This window comes from Terrapene carolina, unplaced genomic scaffold (assembly GCF_002925995.2).
Source record: "Terrapene carolina triunguis isolate 2854851 unplaced genomic scaffold, T_m_triunguis-2.0 Scaffold66, whole genome shotgun sequence".
Taxonomy (NCBI): domain Eukaryota; kingdom Metazoa; phylum Chordata; order Testudines; family Emydidae; genus Terrapene; species Terrapene triunguis.
In genome coordinates this window covers 18,860,092-18,882,258 of record NW_020664417.1, presented here as the reverse complement: position 1 = coordinate 18,882,258, position 22,167 = coordinate 18,860,092, and the positions used below count along the sequence as shown (strand labels likewise).

The window sequence follows — 22,167 nt, the reverse complement described above, 5'->3', positions numbered from 1 at the left end:
AAGGTTCCGATCCATTTGAAAGTGGGCTGCCAGGTAACTGAGTCTGCCATCTGCAGATAGCCAGTATTTGGCCCTCCTGTATTTCTGCTCAAAATGCACCAATCTGGACTTTGGTTCTGTGGCTAATGTGAAACTTTTCAATGTGAACTTCATTAATGAGCAACTAAAGTTCTTTCAGTATCCACAGGGCCAAATTCTTGTTCAAGAATGTCCCAAAACCATTGCAGGTCCCTCAGGGGCAAGCAGGAAGGATCATTCACTTGGCCATCACTTAAAACAATTTGACTCAGAACAGACACTGCGAAGATCTTGTATAGGCTGCGGATGTCAAGATCATATATCTAGGGATCCTTTTGGATACAGAGCCAGCTTTTCCAGACAGCTACCTAGACTGGTGTACGGCTTAATACCCATATTGATGTGCTCTATGGGGGAGCTTAAATGGTCTTTCCCAGACAACTTCTGTTAGCAGCAAGACTCCAGTTTCTCCTCCTTAGATGACAAGGCTTCCTTGTGTGCTAGAGATGGCAGAAGTGTTGAGGTGGCAGCTGACGTTATTTGCGTTTCAGGAAAGCCAGCATCTCTGCCAACCCTGGGATCTGACACTTCCTGATTGGAGCAACTTGTCACTGTACAAAGATGTTCAGAAGATGTCAAAGCAACCCTCCCCCCCCCCCAAAAGTAAACAATATTTTGTGTAACTCAAGAGAATCGTATCAAATTTAAAAGTTCTCTTTTCCTAGTAGCCAAAGGAAGGCTAAGATTTCAATGGTCCACCTGAGCGCCCTGGTGTGTAAATGTACCCACCATTTTAAGTGTACAGTGAGGAATGTGATGCATTGCCACTTCAGCATGGAGAGACCATAAGGAGAGAATCTGTGTCCTCAAGTACGATCACCTTCTAGACAACTTCATGGGCCAGGTGGACTATCAAATCACTAGTGCTGACTGTAGTTTCAATGGGAAGTATAGGAGTAGTAATTGATCTCCCTCCCATTTGGACAGCTTCATAGGGCTTCATCAAAATCTCTGTTTGACAGCTTGGCTGATTTAAGGGGACTCAGAGAAAACTCAGGCCCTTGGTAAAGGGCTTCCCAGTCATTAGTCTCAGGTTCGAAAAAGGTCTGGGTGGTTGATGCCAGCAAAGGTATTTGGATCCCAGTCACAGTTTATCTCTTTCTTCATATAAACAAGGTGAACTCTTTTGATCTATTAATGTACAGACAGATTAGCTCTCTCAGGTAGGCACGTTCCTTTAAAGGTAAGTCAGTGAGGTCGCCATCTGGTGGTAAGGTTATGAAAGGTGTGTCCAAATCTAAATATCTGTTGTGATGAACTGGGACTGTTCTTAATGTTTCCTCTGAATACTGTGCCTCAGTTCCCCCATGCATTTCTTAAGTCTCTAGAGGGTGACATTGTTGCAGAGCAAAGGGCTGGTCTACACTGGGGGGGGGATCGATCTAAGATACGCAACTTGCTGAAGTCGAAGTATCTTAGTTCGACTTACCTGGCCGCCCTCACGGCGGCAAGTCGACCGCTGCGGCTCCCCCGTCGACTCCGCTTACTCCTCCTGCCAAGGGGGAGTACGGGCGTCGATTCGGGGATTGATTACTACCTGCCGATCCGGCGGGTAGTGTAGACATGGCCAAAGGGCCAGTGTGCATAAATGGCCGGCACTCTGTCTCCTGGCAACTAATGGCCGGGGCCCTTCCCCCCTGCAAGGAGATAGCTAAAGGTGTTGGAGACCAAAGTAATCAGGTGACCTCCTGGCCCGGGAAAGGAACAAAGCAGAGGAGGTGGGGCTGGAGGGAGAGTCAGTTTGGAGCTGGCTGGGGAAATGGAGGGGAGCCCAGACAGGGCTCGGGCTTCCCAACGGGGCTGTGGTGTCCCAAGATGGACCTAACTAAGGGAGTCTTGTTGTCTGTACCTGCAAGACCTGACTTGGACTGTGTGCCTGTCGTCTAAATAAACCTTCTGTTTTACTGGCTGGCTGAAAGTCATGGTGAGTCGCAGGAAGCTGGGGGTGCAGGGCCTTGTCTCCCCCACACTCCGTGACATCTATTATGGGATGTTACTTCATAGGGCCTTAGTTCTCTTTCAGCAAAGTTGGCTACTGTAGTTTACTCATTCCCCATTAAAACTAAAAGCATTAGATACCATGGGATATGTTGTGGGAGGAGTGGAATTTTTTGCTGCATTTTAGGTCTTTGAACTGCTCCTCTGTGTACTTGGTTGACATCAGCAGTACTAAGGGAGGTTTATTTCCTTTTGACTCTCTCAAAAGGAGATAAGGTCTTTTTCTCATTTTATAAACATCTGCTATTGTTGTCCACTCTATCAGGTGGATAGTGGTCCAACCAGGTATTGATAGCACTTTTTATAGCCTGCTCTTGTACGGCCTACAAGATAGTCTCCTTTGAAAATATTTTTATGGCATCTGACTGATCTCAGAATGTTATGGTTAAAAAAGTTCTAGTGATTTCTTTGAGGTTTATAATGACAATTTAAACAAAGAATGGTAATAGAGCTGCTGTGTCTTGCCTTAAAATTGTGATTTTTTTTTTCCTTTGGGGAAACCCTTATTTTAGAAGACATGGAGATGAAATATAGTCTCTCTCCCAGGGCTTTTGTCTCTATCTAACTGTGTTTATATTTGCACATATTTTAAATATGGGGGAGAAAGACAGAATGTAGGAGCAGTTGTTTTCTGGCTTTTTCCTGCTACTCTCTAGGTCACTCTACAATTGAGACATTTGGTGTTAACCCCCTGGTTAGGGTACCAGCCACATTGATAAATCATTTTGTGATGAGGCCAAGAGTTGTATGGTCCTTAGATGAATCATCAGTGAACCAAAAGTTCCACTGAGAGAAGAGACAGACTTCCTGTGCGTCTTACCTATTATAGGTCACCAGTATCATGAGGGAACTATGGGGGATGGTGTGCACTCCAGCATCCATGTGCTGTTTATGCAACGGTGTCTTTTCAGTTTTATTTGGTGTTGTGAATGTAATACAGAAGCTAAGGCAGGCCTTTATTAAAATCATGATTTTTCTTCAGCATCCCTGTGGGAAAATCAACATTCTACCGCTCTGAATGTATAGTCTATTCCGAGACTGCTGTAAATGCCGTTCTGTGGAGGGGAGTTTCTGGAACTTCAGTGAGGAACGTATCCCCCACTCCATAGCAGTATCTGCAAGATTGGTACAGTCCAGTCAGTGCAGAAACCCGTAAAAGTTCCCCAACTCCCAAAACTGCCTACTAGCTTTTATTATTCTAACTGGTCAAAAGGCAGCCTTTTTCAGCATTTCAAATGATAAAAAGTTGGTAGGCAGTTTTTTGAGCTGGGTTGGACAACTTTATGGGATTCCATAAAATTAACTTCCCAGGTATTTTTGATCATGTGGTTGCACAGCTACTATTCTTTAGCCCTATAGTTGCTGACTTTCTGTCACACCTTGGTGTGAAATTAACAAAGATTCATGTGGAGTTGACAGCCAGAGGCACACAGATAAAAGTGACGCAGAATTAGCATGTGATCTTTTGGGGGAGGGAAGGGTTTCAGAGTTAAAAATAATGTATTTGCAGGTAAGTTATTTACATTGTGAAGATATGTACTGTATTAGGAAAGCTGAGATATCCATTATTTTCTTCCATATATTTCCAATAGGGTTGCCAGGTGTCCGATTTTCAACTGTAACACCCAATTGAAAAGGGACCCTGGCAGCTCCAGTCTGCACTGCTGACCTGGCCACTAAAAGTCCGGTTGGAGGGGTTGGCAGGCTCTCTACCTGGCTCCTCACAGTCGCCAGGAAGGGTGACATGTCCCTGCAGCCGTAGGCGCAGGGGTGGCCAGGGAGACTCCGCGTGCTTCCCCCACCCTGAGCGCTGGCTCTGCAGCTCATGTTGGCCAGGAACTGCATCCTGAACCCTGCATTTCTGGCCACAGCCAGAGCCCGCACCCCAACTCCTTTCCCCAGCCCAGTGAAAATGAGCGAGTGCATGAGGGTAGGTGAGAGCAAGCGACAGAGGGAGGGGGGATGAGTGAGCAGGGGCAGGGACTCGGAGAAGGGGCAGGACAGGGCCTCGGGGCAAGGGCTGGGCGAGGGCGTTTGGTGTTTTGTGCGATTTGAAAGTTGGCAATCCTAATTTTCACGTTTGTATTAAATTCTGAGATACGATTTCCTTGTTGATTGATATAGTGCCCACTGAATGTGCTGTTTACAAGCACTGCTTTGAGTTCCTCTCCTCTCATTTCATGTTGGATCCCCTCCAATCTGGTTTCTATCCTCTCCACTCCACTGACATTGTTCTGTCCAAGGTTTCCAGCGACTTTTTACTGGCTAAATTTCAAGCCCTCTGCTCCTTCATCCTTGGCCCCTGGCTGCATTTGACACTGATTGACAATCCTTGCCTTCTCAAAATCTTGCCCTTCCTTGTCTTCCATGACACCATCTTCTCCTGATTCCATTTCTTTTCCTTTCCCACTGTCCTTAGTTTTCCTCCCAGATCATCTTCAAGCTGATAATTTGGAAGTCATCTTCAATGCCTCCTTTTTTCTAACTGTGTCTAGGTTTTCCCATTTTGCCTCTAACGTTTTTGCGGTCTGATCATTTATTTCTATTCACACAGCTAAAGCTTGTTCAGGCTTTCTATTTGGCCTGTGTTGACTACTGCATCCTCCTCATCCCTGGACTCTCTGACATGTACATCACCCTACCTTTACTTCATTCATCTCCCTTGCCTTTCACTCTCCTGTGTGGCAAGCATGTATTGTATTGGTGCTAGAGAAACAATTCCAGCAGTTGATTTAGGATGGATATGTCCAAGGCATAATTAACTAGGTTTTTTTCAGTTTTCAGAAATAAGTCTTTTTTTTTTAATTGAAGCTTGTGTAATATCCACAGCAAATTCTAATGCACTGATACTTTTAAATAAAAAGGGAAAATACCCATAGGGTACAATCATAAAATATAATTTCGTAAGAACATAAGAATGGCCATAATGGGTCTGACCAAAGGTCCATCTGGCCCAAGTATCCTGTTTTCCGACAGTGGCCTATGCCAGGTGCCCCAGGGAATGAACAGAACAGGTAATCATCAAGTGATCCATCCCCCGTCGTCCATTCCCAGCTTCTGGCAAACAGAGGCTAGGGACACCATCCCTACCCATTCTGGCTAATAGTCATTGATGCACCTATCCTCCATGAACCTATCTAGTTCTTTTTTTAACCCTCTCCATGAACTTATCTAGTCATTATTTCTGGTCATTAGGATTTGCCTTTGAATCTGATTTCCCCTCAAAGCAGAGTGTCACTATATTTTTTACAAGATGAATAAGTTAGTAAAGAGGGTTTGGCACTTTTACTGTTCCACATATTTGGGGTTCTATGGAAATATGCCTCACACTGAGCTAAATCAGTGGCAGCAGTTGTCGAAGTATTTGGTTGGATTTTTAACACTGTTAGCAAGTTTAGGATGTACTTTGAGTGGCTCATTTCTGTCCTCTAATGGTGTAATCCTGAGACATGCTGAGCACTTACAACTTCCACTGGTGTAAAATACTGACAAACAATTCAAGGACCAATCCTACAAATGCTCTGTGTGTACAGAGCTCCCATGGGAGTCAGCAAAGAAGAATCTTTACAGGATCAGCCCCTTAATCTTTGACAAGGAGAGAAACTTGAACAATTGTTGGATAATTTACATAGAAGTTAGTGAGATGCTTCAGCCAAATTCTGCTCCCACTGAAGTTAATGAGAATTTGGCCCAAAATTTAATTTAACTTATCCATTTGCAAAGTCCAGGCGATTTATACCCCCAAGACCAGAACTTAATTTTCTAATTAAAAAAGTTCAATACCAACCCTTGTGCTCATAAGTATCCCTACAGTAACAACATATAGCGTGTATATGATGGAAATGGAAAAATTCAGTAAGGAAATATATTTTCCTTCCAAGTTTTCCAGGACTCCTCATAAGCAGTGAGTCAGATATGATTATGAGAAAATCTTGTGTCTCTTCAAATAGTGCTGTGCAAATTGTCCAACACAAACTCAAAATAGAGCCAGATAGGCTCCCTGAGGATGGCACAATTCAAGCAGACCAACTCCAACTGTCAAATGAACATCCTGGATTCTGGGGAGGGAATTATGATTTAATTTGAAACCATAGGAAAGTTGGTGGGTTCAGGTGCGTTTCTTTGAGTTTTCAGGTTTGCTCGAGCTCAGAGGGGCATGAATCCATATGAACTAAACTCCTCCCCAACATGCATCTGCTCCCCTGTGATACAAAACCATCAGGCTTCAGAGTGCTTCTTTAAAACCAAAACACTAATGTTTAAAAGGAAGTTGAACTGTGTTCATGATAGGATTCAGATGCCAACTCTCAGCATTAGCCTTAAAGTAAAGAGGACTTGATGCTGCAGTGAGGGAAGTACTGAGAAGTGGAGAACTAGAACAGTGGCAGCGATTAGAAGAGATCCGGTTTCAGTGCACTGAAGGAGCTGATGGGTAAAAAATCCTAGTTGGTGTTGGGGGTAGAGATGCTGGGGAAGAACTTTCTCTCCACAGTCAGAGACGAGTTTGGGATCTGGAGGCAGCCACATTGCAGTAGTTAAAGTAGAGTGAAACAGAAGGAGGAATTCTCGCTGCTCCAGCCAGATAGGAAGTGCTCATTGCAACACACCTGGGGCAGAGGGGGAGTTCCCCTTTAGTATAAGAAGGGGTGCTGCACTCCCTTCTGGTCCCCCTCACTTGAACCTCTGCAGGTGTGTCTTCCTAATGGGTGGAGTCAATGGAGAATGTATGTGTGACTTTGCACTCCATATGATTTTATGAAAATATGCTAATGAGTGTGAATATAATGTAACTGGATTATGCTTCATGCAAAAGGTCTCTTGTAAGGTATCTTTACAAAGCTTATAATCTACTGAGTGTGGTCATCCTATTTGTATAAATGTATCATTCTTGTATCTGAAACTAGAAATATGAAATATAACTTTGAGATCCTATTGTAATTATGCAAAGTGTGGGCCATTAATGGTGGTTTGGAATCTTGATGGCTCCCATCAACTAGGACAATTGATTGTAGATGGCTCTGTTTACTTGCAAGCCTTCCTGTGAGTCAGGCTGGGAAGAATGAAGGATTGGAGTCTCACAAGACATGTGACCATGTCACCTGGTACTGGAATCCACCTTAAACCTGGGGCTTTTCCATTTAGAAGGAGGGATGGGGACCCAAAAAGACAAAAGATTCCCGCCTTGTGCCAAATCTATATAAGGGAGTGGAACAGAACAAAAGGGGCTGCAGTCATGAGAAATCCCCTAGCTACAACCTGAGCTGGAACAAGGACTGTACCAGGGGAAAGGATTGGGCCCAGACTAGGAAGGCATCCAGTCTGTGAAAGCAGCTTATTGAAACGTCTCTGAGGGTGAGATTTTATCTGTATTCAGTTTTCTTCTGTATTAGGCTTAGACTTGTGTGTTTAATTTTATTTTGTTTGGTAATTTACTTTGTTCTGTCTGTTATTACCTGGAACCACTCAAATCCTACTTTTTGTATTTAATCACTTTATACTTATTAATTAACCCAGAGTATGTATTAATACCTGGGGGAGCAAACAGTTGTGCATATCGCTCTATCAATGTTATAGAGGGAGAACAATTTATGAGTTTATCCTGTATAAGCTTTATACAGGGTAAAACGGATTTATTTGGGGTCTGGACCCTATTAGGAGCTGGGTATCTGAGTGTTGGAGACAGGAGCACTTCTTAAGCTGTTTTCAGTTAAGCCTGCAGCTTGTGGGGGACGTTATTCAGACTTGGATCTGTGTTTGCAGCAGGGAAGCGTGTCTGGCTCAAACAAGGCAAGGTACTGAAGTCCCAAGCTGGCAGGGAAAACAGGCTCAGAGGTAGTCTCAGCACATCAGGTAGGAGTCCCAAGGGGGTTTCTGTGATCCAACCCGTCGCGGTGTGTGCTGGGTGGAAGAGGGGAGAATACTACAGAAGCTGCTCTCTACTCCATTTCTCTCATTCACTGTCATCTCAGACACACACATAGTACAACTGTGTTGCTAGCCTTGAAAGGCTTCATTATGGTTCTGTGATAACAGATACAGGTCCTTCCCCATCCCTTTTTGTTTTGAATAAGGGACTCTAACTTGGACAGTCCTGTATGTGCTGGTGTCCCATTTCTCAGACATTGCAAATTTTCTCTGACAAGTGAAAACTAAAGAGGAGGGTTGGATTGTGAAAATTTATTCAAGGCATTAATCTCTGTGGTTAGACAAAAAAAGTCATAAATGAGAAGGAAGAGTTGCATTACAGATTGGTAAAACGTGTTATTTAATTCATATTGTAAAAGGCTGGTTGTAACTAGGAAGTATAGTGTGTGTAACAACAAAAATAGAGGAACATGATAGGGAGAAAACTACGTTTTTACACAAGGGCATAGATTTCTCTCAGTCATAAGATAATTATATGGCCCCCATCACTGTGGAATCTAAGCGCCTCCCAACATATTTGTGAAGTTGTGAAGAACTATTATCACTATTTTACAGATGGGAAACTGAGGCACAGAGAGACACTGACTTGCCCAATGTCACACAGGATACGTATGATAGAGCAGGGACTTGAAGCAATGTCTTCCACAACCTAGGCTGGAACTCTAACCGCTGACTAGCATCATTCATCTCTATACATATCTACAGGGTATTGGCCCTGCCATGCACCTTTTCCTTAATCCTGACGATTCATTCATTTTTCAGAGAACCATTCTAACCTTTTATTTGATCCTAGATAATGTCAAAATAATTGTATATGAAATTTTTAATTAAAAAGTTTTGGACTTCTCTCACTTTAAAGCATGGGTTAAGTTATTGTCTGTAGTATCCTCTCCAAATTTTGGTGAAAATTTCCCAGGAAAGGTTATTGAGAGAACAACTGAATATGAAGACATCTGTCTTCATACATTTTCTATGGCAGTTTTTATTTAAATATCTGTTGGCTGAGGCTGCATGTGTGGATGAAAGGTGCAGTATAGTGCTAAATAGTAATTATTACCTAGTCATCAGCTGCTATCTAAAGTTTTTCAACTTGTTGGAAATGAATAAGGAATCAGGGACTATACAGTATGTACCATAAAATCCTAATAGCAGTGTCCATAGTTTTAAAAAAAATCCTTTTGTTGATTTGCAGTAGTATGATTCCTATGACTCTTTCATACTGTGGGACATTCAGCCTAAAAGCAAGATATGCGAGAAAGGTATCTGGCAAGAGGAGATAACATAAATTTAATTCTAACATTGCTATTGTTCTTGACTACATTCTGATTGGCCAGCTAGATGGACAAAAATCTTTAGTCACATCTATATCTCTCTGAATAACCATTGTGAAGAAGAGCAATCCAGGGTCACCACACTTTAAACACTGCCAGTCAGCTCTCGAGAGAGAGACTAGATATGTTGGAATCACCTGTCAAGAAGAAATGTGGCTAACTGTACGAAAGAAACACTTTTCATTTGATAAAACAAAATCCCATTTAGTATATTCTTTGTTTTAACTTTTAGGTCTTCCTTAAGATTGTTTGTTAAAGCAAGAAAATTTGTATGTTACGTTTCCTCTCTAAATAGCTGGCGAGATCAATACATTAGCTTGCAGTTTAAGTGTTACTGCTCCCCGCTATTCAGAAAAGAAACATCATGCATTACAGCAACAAATTTTCTTTTTTTTTTTTTTTCAAAATAGGGCACAGTGCAGATTGGACTAAGATTAAAATAACTGTAGGCAACTACTTTTAATATGAGTGATTCAACACCTGGTCTGTTTTTTGAAGACATCTCTGCACTAAGCTTACAGAGTTTTAGGTACAGTATATAATACTCAATGAGTCAAATACATCACTGCTTTAACATCACTGAAATTATAACATTGTGAGAAATTAGCGGCCTATGTTGGTTTAAATAATAGCAATATATAAATGATGCCCATGCTCTGGTCATGCAAATACATTACTGCAATTATACAGTTACACTGACTTAGCAAGTTTTTAAGGACTTACTGATAAGTCCATCATGCTTTCATTTTTATTCCACTATTTTCTTTTTTATTCCACTCTTTCATTCTTTCTTTTTTTTCTGAAAGCTACCTCTTCTGACTAGTCCAGATGCCAAACGAAAGCACTTGAGACAAATGTTTAGTAACTGTTCAAAATGCTCCAGCTGATGCAATTTTCCCTAGCATTCATTAGAATCTTGTTGAGGTGAGACAAGAACTGGAGGTATTCAGAGAAATTTACACACTTAGCATTAAGGACACATTAATATTTTGGAAATAAACTTCTTGTTCTTGGTATCCCACAGATGGTACTAGACAGGAGGAAGTGGAAGGTGAACTTAGTGAAGAAGAACACTGGTTTGGAAACTCTTCAGAGACCCCATCGGAAGCATCATATGGAGAAGTCCAGGAAAACTTCAAGTTATCTCTTGAGGATAGAATCCAGGCGCAGTCCACTTCTCCGGATACTTCTCTGGGAAGTGCAACTCCTAGCAGCAACACGCTGGAGCTGATAGCTATTGAAAATGAGGCTTTAAGAGAGACGTTACAGAGCAAAGAACACCTTTCTCCTGATGTGTCGTCTTTGTGTGAAGATGAATCTCCTGGCCCAAATAAGCCACTGAGCAGTAACCTGAGAAGGCTTCTGGAGGCCGGTTCTCTCAAGCTGGACACTGCTGTTACAGTCAATGGCAAGGTCGAGTCCCCTGTAAATGTTGGTTCAAATCTCTCCTTTTCTCCACCTTCTCATCATGCCCAGCAGCTAAGTGTTCTTGCCAGAAAGCTTGCTGAGAAACAGGAACAAAATGACCAATACAATGCAAATAATCGGTTTATATGGAATCAAGGTAAGTGGTTGCCAAACTCAACCACCACCTGTGGTTTGTCCCCAGATTCAGCTATCCTGAAATTGAAAGCCGCAGCCAATGCAGTTCTTCAGGACAAATCACTTTCAAGGACTGAAGATACTATAAGATTTGAATCCTTTTCTTCACCTTTTAATTCTCAGTCTGCCAGCTCAACCTTAGCAGCTTTATCAAAGAAAGTTAGTGAAAGAAGCATGACTCCTGGGCAGGACCACCCACCTCCAGCCAGTTCTTTCCTTTCCCTGGCCTCAATGACCTCCTCAGCTGCCCTACTCAAGGAGGTGGCTGCAAGGGCTGCAGGCAGCCTGTTGGCTGAGAAGAAAAAGTCACTAGTTGCAGAGGATCCCCTGCAGATTTCAGAGATGAAGCAAGAGAAAGTAACTCCACCACAGTCTTTGGAATTATTGCTACTTCCAGTCCCTAAAGGAAGAATTTCTAAGCCCACTAATACAGGTACGGACCTTATCTTAACCATCAAGTAAGGCATGTTTGTTTTGCTCTAGATTTATTTAACTCTTCTTCCCTTGTCTGGTTTGTATTGTTTCCACCTATTATGAAAATAAGAACAAAATAAACAATAGGATAGCTTTTAAACTCCCATTTGAAGATCAAACCTTCACAAATGTTTCCATATTTGAAAGGTAATGAGTGTACAGTTCAATACATTTTTTTTATTCCATACAAATGTATTTTTTCCTCACCAAGTTCAGAATAGGTCCACACAAGAAATATTTAATGGGGAAGATGAAAGAATCCCTGTCAGGGAGCTCGTGGTATCAGGGAACATGTACAAAACCAGTGCTTTTGAAATACTGGACAAGGGAGAATTTTCCCTCCTGCTGTCTCTGTCACAAATGGACTTTTGTATAATCGCTTACTACCCTGTCCTAATTTACCGGAGTATATTATTATGTTGCCACTTTTCATTAAAATTTTCTGCAGAAGCACGAACAAATCTCTCATGTTCATTCTTTCACAATTCTTTGTCATAAAAAAATAGAAGAAAATGAACTGCTTTTTCCTAATTCTGCTCAACAAAACCCGCTTTATACTTCTTGGCCCACCCCCTCCCTCTTCCTCTCCTAGTTCTGTCAGCATTCTAAGATATAGGCCTATTGCAAACTGTTCTGCTAACAAAAGAAATCAGGAAAGAATGTGGGGAATTACATTATTTCAATTATCCAAATAAGCAATATTTTCTTATACATACTGACATTTCTTTTTTAAAAAATTGTATGCATCACATGTTCGTGTTTCCATGGACATCTCCATGGAATTTAGGTGTTATCTTGCTAACAATGAAATTCTGATAAATAGGATGAGGAAGCTGGTCAAAAGCCTTCACAAGATAAAAGGCTTGGGTGTTAGTTTGTTAGGGATTGTCTACATGGCAAAGTTTTAGCGGTATAGTAAAACTGATATAGTTTTTTGGACACTTTTATTCCTGCATAAAAGAGGTTTTTTTCAGGTAAGTTTATGTTGCTTCGGAAGGGGTTTACATTAAATTATACTAGTGTAAATGTATTGATTTAAATTCACACCTTAATGTTATAGTGGTATAACTGTCTCACATAGACAAGCCTTTAAAGAGAGGGGATAGCAAGGATTCAGTTACATTTAATATAATACGCCATTCCAAAAATGTTAATATTATCTGCTTATATACTGCATGTGCAAAAGGCATTCACATGATTTGTTACTTGATAAGGAAGAGTAATGCAGAAGAGAAACTTTTTTATTGTAGTAAAATCCAACTTCTATATGTTTGGCTAGCGAATTGTGAATTGTGGAATCTTATCTGTACACCTTGGAAAAGAGGAGTGCAGTCTATGTATATATGCAGTGCTGGCAATTCATAATCTGGCTGTGATGCAGTGAAATCTCTAGTGTCTACTCTGCTTAAGACACAAGAATGCTGAAAGGCAGTAATGGGAGCATGTTACCTCAGGGCCTTGGTAATCATGAAACAATCATTTTCCTTTGCTTTATATATAAAAAATATCATCAGTTTATATGTACTGGGCCTTCACCAACCTCAGTTGGCATGCAAACAAACTTTATCATGATAGATTAATAACAAAGATATTTGTTGAATTCTAGCTCCCTTTCTGACATGTTCATTAGTTTTTGACTTGAAAGGAATTAACCAAATGAAAATAAGAGACCAAGAAAAGCTATGAGATAGGGTATTTGGATTTTGAAGGAATTTGGTTCTCTGTAATCATTCTTTCTGCTGTAGAGACGTACAACTTGCAGAAAGAGGTCACTGTTGTGTGACTTTTGAGCAGTAGACATTACAGTACTCCTCTAAAATATTGAGTTGGGCACTTGATCATGTATATTTGCTATGAAAATAAATGTCACACATTCCTTTGATTCTTTTTGCAGCCATGGTTTTATGGAAGTAATTCTTTTTGCAGCCACGTTTTTATGGCACTGAAACCGTAATATGATATTTCATTTTATAAAGTTTTGTCTGTTTGTGTGGGCCTTCTCTTGAGGACATGCTTGTGTTGCCAGTAAAATAAACATATTTTCCCTGATGGCACTGATTGGAAGATTTTGCCATATATTTTATAGTTGAAGAAAGTCTGCTTCCAGTTATTATGAGTCAGCTTCTTTCATCAGCAATGAAGATATCCGTGATAGCCAATGGTCACTGAGATCAACTACTAGATATTGGAAAAAATAAGGAGGCAGTAAAGGGGGAAATATGCTTGTAAAAAAAAAAAGGCACTCTTACCAGGCCTACAGCATGAATTAAGCTCTGAGTTCATAAACTTTTTTTAGTACATAAGGAGCAATAGCACATCAGATTGTAGTCTTGTCAGAGCTCATGTGCTAACCTTAGTTAGGCCTGATCATTACTTGGATGGGAGATGCTCAGTAAAGCTCAAGATGGTTCAGGAAGAGACTGAAGTGGGACCCACTAAATCACTGTACCAGCAGTGTTATGAAACATTTTAAAGTTGGTATTGCTGTCTTTTGGATGAAATGTAAAATGAAGTCCTGACCTATGTTCCCTCTAAAGTGCGTGCATGCGCAGTCACGCAGGAGGCCACCAAGGGCTGTGCACTTAGCAGAGCCGCGCAGTGCACGCTGCACTCAGGGGTGTGGCCACAGGTGGGCCTGGAAGATGGCAGTGGGATGAGGTGGGAAATAGGGAGTATGTGGAGGCAGTGGGGTGAGGTGGAGGGAAGTGATGGGGGAGCTTGGGGCATGCCGGGCTGCGGCGGGGCCAGACACCTCTCCCTCCCAGCTGCGGGGCTGCTGCAGCGGGGCTAGATGCCTTCCCCCTGCCAAGCCCCGGGGCTGCTGCGGTGGGGCGAGGCTCCTCTTCCCTAGCCCCGGAGCTGCTGTGGCGGGGCAAGGCGCCTCTCCTCCCTCCACCCACCCCACAGCCCTGGGGCTGCTGTGGGGGGAGAGGGCTGTGGGGAATCCTCTCTCCCTGCTGCACTCCTGGGGCAGCCTGCACCCTGAGCCGGAGCCCTCACCCCCTGCACTCCAACCCTCTTCCCCAGCCCTGAGCCCCCTCCCACACTCCGAAACCCTCAGCCCCACCCTTGCTACACATAAACTCCATATTGGTGCACATAACAAAATTCATTCCGCACATGGATGGGAAAATTAGAGGGAACATTGGCCCTGACTCCCTGTTTAAGATCCCATGCCACTTTTGCAAGAATATGAGTGTTAGCCCCTATGCCTAGATCAAATTCCCATTTGAGCAATAAACACTTTGCATGGAACACGTACAGCATTCTTCCTGATTTTCAGTTGGATTCAGTGAGTCTGATTCTCCTCTCACATCAGTTTTACAGTCATGTAGCTCCATAGAATTAATTGGAGTTGTTCCTGATTTTACATCAGTATAAGTGAGAGGTGACACAGGCCCAGTATTCTTTGCTTCTTATGCTAAAGCATTGTGTAGTGTTATAAGCAACTCTTGTGTTCCACCCAAGAAATGGCTGCATTGTTGTGGTGGATCACACAATTCCTGTATATTAGGAATTCTCATTGTTATCAGCGGAGTTTTACTCGCTCACTCCAGTTCTGGGTTTGGCCTAAAGTAATGTGCAAAATTGCTGGTAAGCCACCTTGTTTATAGACCTATTATTAGTGGGTTAGAAAATAGGTGACAGAACTTGCTACATTTATTTCTGATTCCCTTCTGATGATAACCAGTTGCTGAAAAGGAGACATGATAGAAGGAAATGACTTGATGAGTAAAAATGCTACTAATATATATTTCTGTAGTTTGTCTCTTACCTTTTATAAAGAAATGAGGAAAGACATGAAAAAAGTGAAACACTAGCAATTATAGTGTTGGTTTCCGCTGACTTTTCAAAGATGCAATGACGGAGCAATTTAATAATATATTGAGTGTGATAGAAATTCTACTCATGAAGTTTCTGAAGCTGCAAAACACACATTGAAATGTACTCTTTCTCTCAGGCTTGTTGATTAGGTCAGAAGGACTATGTAATCAGATGAATTATATTTTTGTCTCCTACCAGCTAGTAGAAATTATACTGAAACATATTACAAAATCATTCTGGAGGTTTTATTAGTTGGTTTCCAATCACAGGAAATGTTAAATTTCATGAATTCTTGCAGGTAGAAAATAGCTGATGAATACATTAGATAATGACCTGAAATAGTCTGGAAATAATTCCAAATAGCAGGATAGACACTACTAACTTCTGGATTTTCAGAAATAATCAAACTGCCTTTTAGCAATCATAAAAATTGTCTTCTAGTTCAATGACAACACTACAAACTTCCTCGTAATGGGCAGAGGCATTTGTAGTGAGATGTCAGAATGTTTCATTGTGTCACGTCAACAACAAAGAATCTCCCTTCCCCTTAGCCTGGTGATTATTCCATACTTAGTAGATAAATTATATTTGCTTGACAAATACAAACATCTTTCCTGGGCCTTGGTTGCCATTCTCTCTTACAATGGACGATACTGTGCAAAATAGTGTCCAGATGTCTAGAAAAAGGCAGTAGGTTTAATGCACTGGCAAGCAGAGAAACAGGATAGAAGAAGAAAAAAATCCCATGACCCGAAGACCACCTGATGACTGAAGTGGCAGCAGCATCTGCTTGAGCCATAAGTAAACAAGTTCAACAGCAGGGATTCTGAAATCACTCGGTTCTGGCCTTGAGCGTGTCAGGTTTATGACGCCAGCATGGTTTTTGATTAAGAAGTGTGAATTCTGTATTTAATATCTTCTTTTTTCATTATCCATCAAATACTGGAATTCATCACTTTTAAAATCAAGAGTTAAGCATTTTTCCCTGATCAAGCTGATAGTAGATAGGAAATTTGGCTACCGAATGATGTTTGTGAGAAGTACAGGGCCAGGTGAGGAAGAGTAGCATCACCTACTGGCTATCCAATGAGTTTTTGAGACTTTAACTTGATAAATGAATCTTAAATTACAGCTCTTAAGAGGGAGCATAACTAGATTAGGGAGGTTTGAATATGGAAGAAGAGGAATTGAAATCTTTGGTGGATGTTGGTGTTTAACCAGTACTGTGTCTGTCTTTGCAGATGAAAATCTAAAGTTGTAAAATGATATTTGGGTATGTTTATGAGGGGAAAGTATTCTACCAGTGGCTGTAAAGGACCTTCTCTTTTTCTTTTCTCCCTCCACTAAGCCTCAGAAGAAGAAGGAGGAAAACCTTTTCAGTGTCCAATCTGTGGGTTGGTTATAAAGAGGAAGAGTTACTGGAAACGACACATGGTGATTCATACAGGTTTAAAAAGTCATCAGTGCCCACTCTGTCCATTTCGCTGTGCACGCAAGGACAATCTCAAATCACACATGAAGGTAAGGGCAGTGTTTACTGACAATGAAGAGACTGGCTCAGTGAGCAAAAATATATAGAAAAGAAACTATCTGGTTAAAAATCACACAATTTTTTTAAAAAAAATCTCATTTCCATACCTGTGCTACTAATAACATCTTATTAAAAATGAATGCACAAAAAGTTTTAGATTTTAAAATTTCAATTTGTTTGCCTTTTGGTATAATTTGGGCAATGAAAACAGACTGGTCAGTTTCACCTTCCGGCTCTCCTTTATGGGCACTACAATGCTGTAAAGTTTGGTTTGCAGGCATTTCAGGGGAATGTTCAAAACCAAAACAATAACTGTTTTCACTGTAATGTGCTTTTGTAAAGAATGTTTTTATTAACTTTAGGTTTTATTTATTATACACAACTTATATTTCAAGCCTAACCTACCTGAAGGTTAAATATCCATGTTAAACTGGCAAAAATGAACAAATTCAACAAAGAAACTTAATGGAAAGGCAGTAAAGTGCTGCAGGGGTTAAAGAATATGGTGTGATGGTTCTTGTGTACCATAATGTGTGCTTCAATGCATGGACACCGGGGAAGTGAATGTTGGTGAATGAAGATGAATGGTGAAGTGAAGATGGGCTTTGGCTCATCCAGTCTCTATATAAAATTACTGAACAGAATCGCTAAGTTTCCTTCATTGGCATACTTGACCTGTTATAGTAGCAGTACAATTTTATGTTTGTCTGAATTATTTGTTTATAGTTATTAACACAGATAAATATGTTTAAAGTACACAGGGAAATATTGGGCTTTTAGGCATGATATGTTACAGCATTTGTTACGTTAAAACGTTTTAGAACACTGGGCCAGATTCTGATCTCACTTACATCAGAACAACTATTTACTTAAGTGGAGTCATCTTGATTTACACTTGTCATGGTTACAGGGCTAGCTGCACCTCTCTTCCCTCTCCAGTCTCTGAGTGCACCACCTCAGGTCTCCGACCTTGTGCCTTTACATCTCCTGAGGTGGAACCAGGCAATTCCCCCACTCTTAGACAGGGTCCTGGGCTACAGTACCCTGTGTATCGATTGTGCTTACCTGGCAGGTCTAACCGGATTCAGTACCTGTAGTTCTTTGGGAGTCAGTGACCAGTGGTAAATACAGTGACCAGACAGCCTTCTCAAACAAAAATATTCTTTACTCTTAAGAGTAGAAACAAAGCATAGCATAAGAGAGAGAAAAAAGGGCATTTTAAACAATAAACAGCCTATATGCAGATCTGTCTCACCTAGAGGCTTGTCACCCCTTCTTAAAAACCCTAGGCAGGCCTCTTTACGGTCTCCTGCGAACAATTCTCCCTTCCCTAGAGAGAGTCACTTTTAATCCCTCTGAGAAGTCCTCTATTTCAGTTTCTGGGGCCTTTAGGTTCTCCTTTGTTTACCAGATGGGTCCCCTGTCTTGACAAGCTCTTCTGGTGAGTTTAGCAGAGGGTCAGAGGTAGGACATCAAAGTAAATGAATGGTTCTTGCACTGTCTCTTAATTGTTGGTTGCTGGATGGCTACGTGAAGCCATGCTACTCTTTCCTACCTACGGGGTATCAGCCTCTCCTTGAATTATCTCTGTCTTCATACAGTAAAGTCCCTTACAACAATCAGACAAATATACAGATCATATAGTATTCTATGCAATAATGTGGTGATGATTTTATGGAAACTTCTCTGTAACACAGATTAAAAACATTAAACTGTCCAATAACCATTTTTCAAAATTTGTCTTCAACAACAATTTTCAAAGTAACAAAAAATACCAAGGAATTAATTAGGTAAAGCAGAGTCCTCAAAAGAAATCTGACAGCACCAAAAATTATTTTTAGTTGCTCTACTATATATTGAGAAACAGTGTTTAACCAAGTCAAGCTATTCATGCTCAGAAAAATTGCAATTACATTGACAACTAGTATGCCAGTTTTATCCCAATGTCAGTTAAAACAATGTTTTTATAAATCCATAAAAGCAAAATTGTAATAGAAATTACAACTGATCCTAGCTGTGTGCACCTTTATGATACAAACCCTAGCTTGTGACAGTATCACAACTGAGAGTTGCAGGGTTTATATAGGTTATATTGTCTTAAAATGCTTTCAGAACAAATCGATAACCAGTACAGTAAAGGACTTATGAATGCAAGGAGTATATTTAAATTCTTGATCATAACCATTGAGACAAGTATTTATATTTCTGTGTGGGTGGGTTAGGAATAAAATAAAAAACAAACCCTGAATTAGAATTTTTATAAATATGATTAACCCTGCCACCACCACTATATGCACACACTTTTCTCCAGCGCTAGCAACATTTTGAAGAAGACTTGGTTACATCATTGCTTTCTCTAATATGTTTACATGTGAGAAGCGTCCATACTGCCAAACCAAGGGCCACTTAGATATAAAATTACTTTAGTTCATAATGACGGTAGAGCAGGAGTGGGCAAACTATGGCCCGTGGGCTGGATCCCGCCCGTGGGATTGCCACTGTGGCGCCACGGGCTAAGGCAGGCTCCCTGCCTGCCCTGGCCCCTCGCCACTCCCAGAAGCGGCCGGCACCACGTCCCTGCGGCCCCCGGGGGGGGAATCTGGGGGGGACAGAAGGCTCCGTGCTCTGTCCTCACCTGCGGGTACCTCCTCCGTAGCTCCCATTGGCTGGGAACGGGGAACTGTGGCCAATGGGAGCTTCGGGAGAAGGTACCCGCAGGCGAGGGCAGCGCACGGAGCCCTCTGCCCCTCCTCCCCCAGGGGCTGCAGGGACGTGGTGCTGGCCGCTTCCGGAAGCGGCACAGAGCCAGAGTAGGCAGGGAGCCTGCCTTAGCCCCGCTGCGTGCCGCTGCCACCCCTGAGCTGCTCAAGGTAAGCGGCGCTGGGCTGGAGCCCGAACCCTTGCCCTGAGCCCCCTCCCACACGCCGCACCTCCTCCTGCACCCAAGTCCCCTGCTACACGCTACACCCCACCTGCACCCAACCCCTTGCCCTGAGCCGTTCCTGCACACAGCACGCACTCCCTCCCGCACCTCAACCCCCTGCCCTGAGCCCCCAACCCTCTGCCTTGATCCCCCTGCACCGAGCCCCCTGCCGCACCCCTCCTGCACCTCAACCCCCTGCTGCACTCCACACCCCTCCCTGCACCCCAGTCCCCTGCCCTGAGCCCCCTTGTACACCCTGCACCTCTCCTGCACTTCGACCCCTTGCCCTGAGCCCCTTCCTGCTTACCGCACCCCCTCTCACACCCCACACTCCCTCCCACACCCCAACCCCCTGCCCCAGCCCTACATTCATGGCCCTGCATGCAATTTCCTCACCCAGATTTGGCCCTCAAGCCAAAAAGTTTGCCCACCCCTGCACTAGAGGGTGGTGTTGAGTAGCCACTAATCTGCCCTGAGGCTGGTCTCATGGATAGTCCCACAAGTTCTCACTCTGACACCCCTTCTGCTCATGTGTGTGTGAGGCCTTTATGTGTCCAGATGTGATTCAAAGTGTTGATAGTGATCTTTAAAATCCTTTATGGCTCAAATAACTTGTATCTGTAAGCCTGTATTTTCCCCCCATTTCACCATAATGCGTGAGATCAACTGACATGTACTTGAACAAAGTGTTCCCAGATTTAAACCTCTGCAGGTAGGTGACAGAGTGTTCTGAATGGAGGGCCCTCTACTCTGTCATTCATTCCTCCTTTGTTCTAACAGAGTCTGCATATCAATATGAAGTAAAAGCCCATTGGTTTTCTCTTTATTTTAAGTGAGTGAGTATAGGGACATTGTGTTAAGTTTACTCCTGGTTTGTAGAATGAAGTGTATCTACTAGGGATTAATATTAATTAACTTGGTGGGGATTTAAAAAAAAACATGTTCATACACCCTGAGTCAATTGTAAGAGATGAGATTTTATACATGAATCAACAAGTAAAATAAACTGGAGCAAATTACAGTCCCCTTATCCATGATATAGAGGTGAGGCCTGCAGACTGCAAATATCAGCATTCAACACCGTGTGATGTCACAGGTCAAAATGGACCATTACATAGTGGGAACTATGGCCTTCACTGGTCACACCACCCTATTAGAGATAAGGGCATACAAGGATTGTATGGGCCACATTCGGTCTCACATGCTCACTTTGGCAGTCTCTGGTTTACGGGTACATTCAAAGGATCAGAATTACAGTAAAAGAGTTTGGAAAATATATTCTGTTGATAGTACAGTGACATTGGGGCTTGAGATAAATTTATATATATTCTCTTTTGAGTAGGCCCCTGGTAACAATGTGGTGCATCAGGGAGGACAAAATCAAGATGAATCCAAAATGCATGTGTGGCTGGTAAGGGGGATAGAGAATATAATGTTTGATAAAGTCACTGGCACCCTGCCAGAATGACATGAGTTTTCTTTGGTGACGGGGTAAGCTGATGACAAAAGAGGCACAGATGTATTTTACCACAATAGAAAACGTTTCCTTAACCCTCTCTATTTAAAAAAAAAAAAAAAGTGTTTCCAAAAACAAAAGTGCACAGACATAAAATACGAACAAAAAACTAAAACCAAAACCAAAAGAAAAATTACATAGAAAAGGGTAAAACAAAAACTAAAGCTGTTAATCAGAGGCACAGTATACTTTCTCTTGCTGGAGATTTCACAGCCTTTCAGTGTCCTATCATTCCTCTGAAACTACTTTATCTTACTCTGGCAGATAGGAGTCTCTCCTCTTTATCCTACACAAACTGTTGCCACTAGCCACACCCCTTGAGTCTACTATAAATTCAGGCTAAATCCCTGGCTGCAGCCGAGATTGTATGCCATCTCCAGGGCCTGTGGTTTCTAGAACAAAAGAATGACTCAAAAATGAAGTCTGTAATGGAATGGATTTGTTTGTCAATCTGCATCATCTGCTCAGACAGGATTCCATCAAAATCCAACCCTTTTTTTGTATAAGTGTGTTGAGAGATTTGTGTCATGTTTTATGTTCAGTAGAGCAGGATGGCAGACAGGATTGTTCAAAGCATTAATCTATTGCAGTCTTCACCCACTGTCATCAAAATCTAGGAGCCTTTTCTTAATTTTGTTTCTTACGGCAGCATAGCCTTGAGTCACAATACCTTTACCCTCCTCTAGAATTCTAGATGTTATGCACCTTTCTATTATAATTCGGGAATCTGAGTTTTGATTTTTATTAGTGACTTGTAGGTGTTTGCTTAGGGCATCTTTTTTGCCTTTTCATTTCTTAGAAAATCAGTTTTGATAGCTTTATGTTAACTGTCATGACAATGAGTTTGGACCAGAATACAACATTGCAAGGAGCAGAGCACTTCTGGTATCTTGACTCCAGCTATAGAACATGTAACTACAGGGTACTGGACTGATTCTAACCCTGACTGTGTTCAGCTTTATAC

The 22,167-nt window shown here is 41.9% G+C and overlaps 1 protein-coding gene across 1 annotated transcript in view; it reads left to right on the top strand.

Moving 5' to 3' along the window:
* ZNF827 (zinc finger protein 827) overlaps positions 1 to 22,167 on the top strand; it is a 126,169-nt gene that overhangs the window by 4,602 nt on the left and 99,400 nt on the right. Inside the window, exons 2-3 of the mRNA XM_026647826.2 lie at positions 10,357 to 11,367; positions 16,582 to 16,754. Of these exons, the coding sequence (XP_026503611.1) occupies positions 10,357 to 11,367; positions 16,582 to 16,754 (1,184 nt within the window). The remainder of the gene's footprint in view (positions 1 to 10,356; positions 11,368 to 16,581; positions 16,755 to 22,167) is intronic.